This window comes from Corapipo altera, unplaced genomic scaffold (assembly GCF_003945725.1).
Source record: "Corapipo altera isolate COAL_440 unplaced genomic scaffold, ASM394572v1 56096, whole genome shotgun sequence".
Lineage (NCBI taxonomy): Eukaryota > Metazoa > Chordata > Aves > Passeriformes > Pipridae > Corapipo > Corapipo altera.
Window position 1 is genome coordinate 412 of NW_020889960.1, and position 1,451 is coordinate 1,862.

At 60.1% G+C, this 1,451-nt stretch overlaps 1 protein-coding gene across 1 annotated transcript in view; it reads left to right on the forward strand.

Moving 5' to 3' along the window:
* The window catches only part of LOC113942327 (keratin, type I cytoskeletal 18-like), a gene marked incomplete at both ends in the record, with an annotated part of 1,763 nt that extends 403 nt beyond the window's left edge, over positions 1-1,360 (forward strand). Inside the window, 2 exons of the mRNA XM_027633461.1 lie at positions 964-1,120; positions 1,196-1,360. Of these exons, the coding sequence (XP_027489262.1) occupies positions 964-1,120; positions 1,196-1,360 (322 nt within the window). The remainder of the gene's footprint in view (positions 1-963; positions 1,121-1,195) is intronic.
* Positions 1,361-1,451: the final 91 nt, after the last annotated feature.

A 1,451-nucleotide genomic window follows, 5' to 3' on the forward strand; every position in this document is an offset into this window, starting at 1 on the left:
GGATTGGAGATGGAAACAGGGAGGGGACAGGGATGTTTGGGATTGGAGATGGAGACGGGGATGAGAACGAGGATGGGGATGGGAATGTGCTGGGAATGGAAATGAGGCTGAGGCTGGGGATGGATAAAGGGATGGGAAACAGAAATAGGATGAGGATGGGAATGGGGATGGGGAGGAGAATGGGGATGGGGATGGAAATGAGGCTGAGGATGGATCGGGGATGGAAATGGGTCTGAGGACAAGGGTGAAGATGGACAGGGGATGGAAATGAAGATGGGGATGGAAAAAGGGATGGGAATGGAAATGAGAATGGAAATAAGGATGGAAATGAGGCTGGGGATGGATGAGGGATGGAAATAAGAAAGAGGATGGATCAGGGATGGAAATGAGGATGAGGATGGGGATGGATGAAGGGATGGGAATGGAAATGAGGATGGAAATGAGGAAGAGGATGGAGTGGGGATGGAACCGGGGCTGAGGATGAGGCTGTGAACGGGCGCTGAGCTGGGCTCAAGCCATGTCCAATCCCACTCCCAATCCCAATCCCAATCCCACTCCCTCTCCAGGCTGGAGGCCGGGCTGCCCATCCGGGTGTCCGTGGACAGGGACATCGTGGGGCTGCGGAGATGGGACAGGGGGGGACAGGGGTGGGGATGGGGATGAGGAAGAGGATGGAGTGGGGATGGAACCGGGGCCGAGGATGAGGACAAGGCTGTGAACGGGCGCTGAACTGTGTCCACTCCCAATCCCAATCCCACTCCCAATCTCTCTGCCTCTCCAGGCTGGAGGCCGAGCTGCCCATCCAGGTGTCTGTGGACAGGGACATTGAGGGGCTGTGGGGATGGGACAGGGGTGGGATGGGAATGGGGATGGGGATGGGGCTGAAACCGGGGCTGAGGATGAGGACAAAGCTGTGAACGGGCGCTGAGCTGTGTCCAATCCCAATCCCAATCCCAATCCCAGGCTGGAGGCCGAGCTGGCCATCCGTGTGTCCGTGGATGGTGACATCACGGGGCTGCGCAAGGTCCTGGACGACACGAACCTGACGCGGCTGCAGCTGGAGGGGGAGATCGAGGCCCTGCGGGAGGAGCTGATCCTCATGCGCAAGGACCACGACCAGGTGGGCCCGGGGGGGCTCTGGGGGGGGCCCAAATTAATTTGGGGACCCCGAATGAACCATTCCCTGTCCCCCCAGGAGGTGCAGGGGCTGCGGGCGCAGGTCGAGGGCTCGGCGCTGACGGTCGAGGTGGACGCGCCGCGGGCGCAGGACCTGGGCAAGGTCCTGGGGGAGCTGCGGGCCCAGTACGATGCCCTGGCCCAGAAAAACCTGGAGGACCTGGAGAAGCAGTGGGGGCAGCAGGTGGGGAACTCAAAAAACCCGAATCACCCCCCCCCCGCAGAAACCCCAAACCCCAAAATCCTCCCTTCTCAAAAAATCCCTCCTCAAAAAC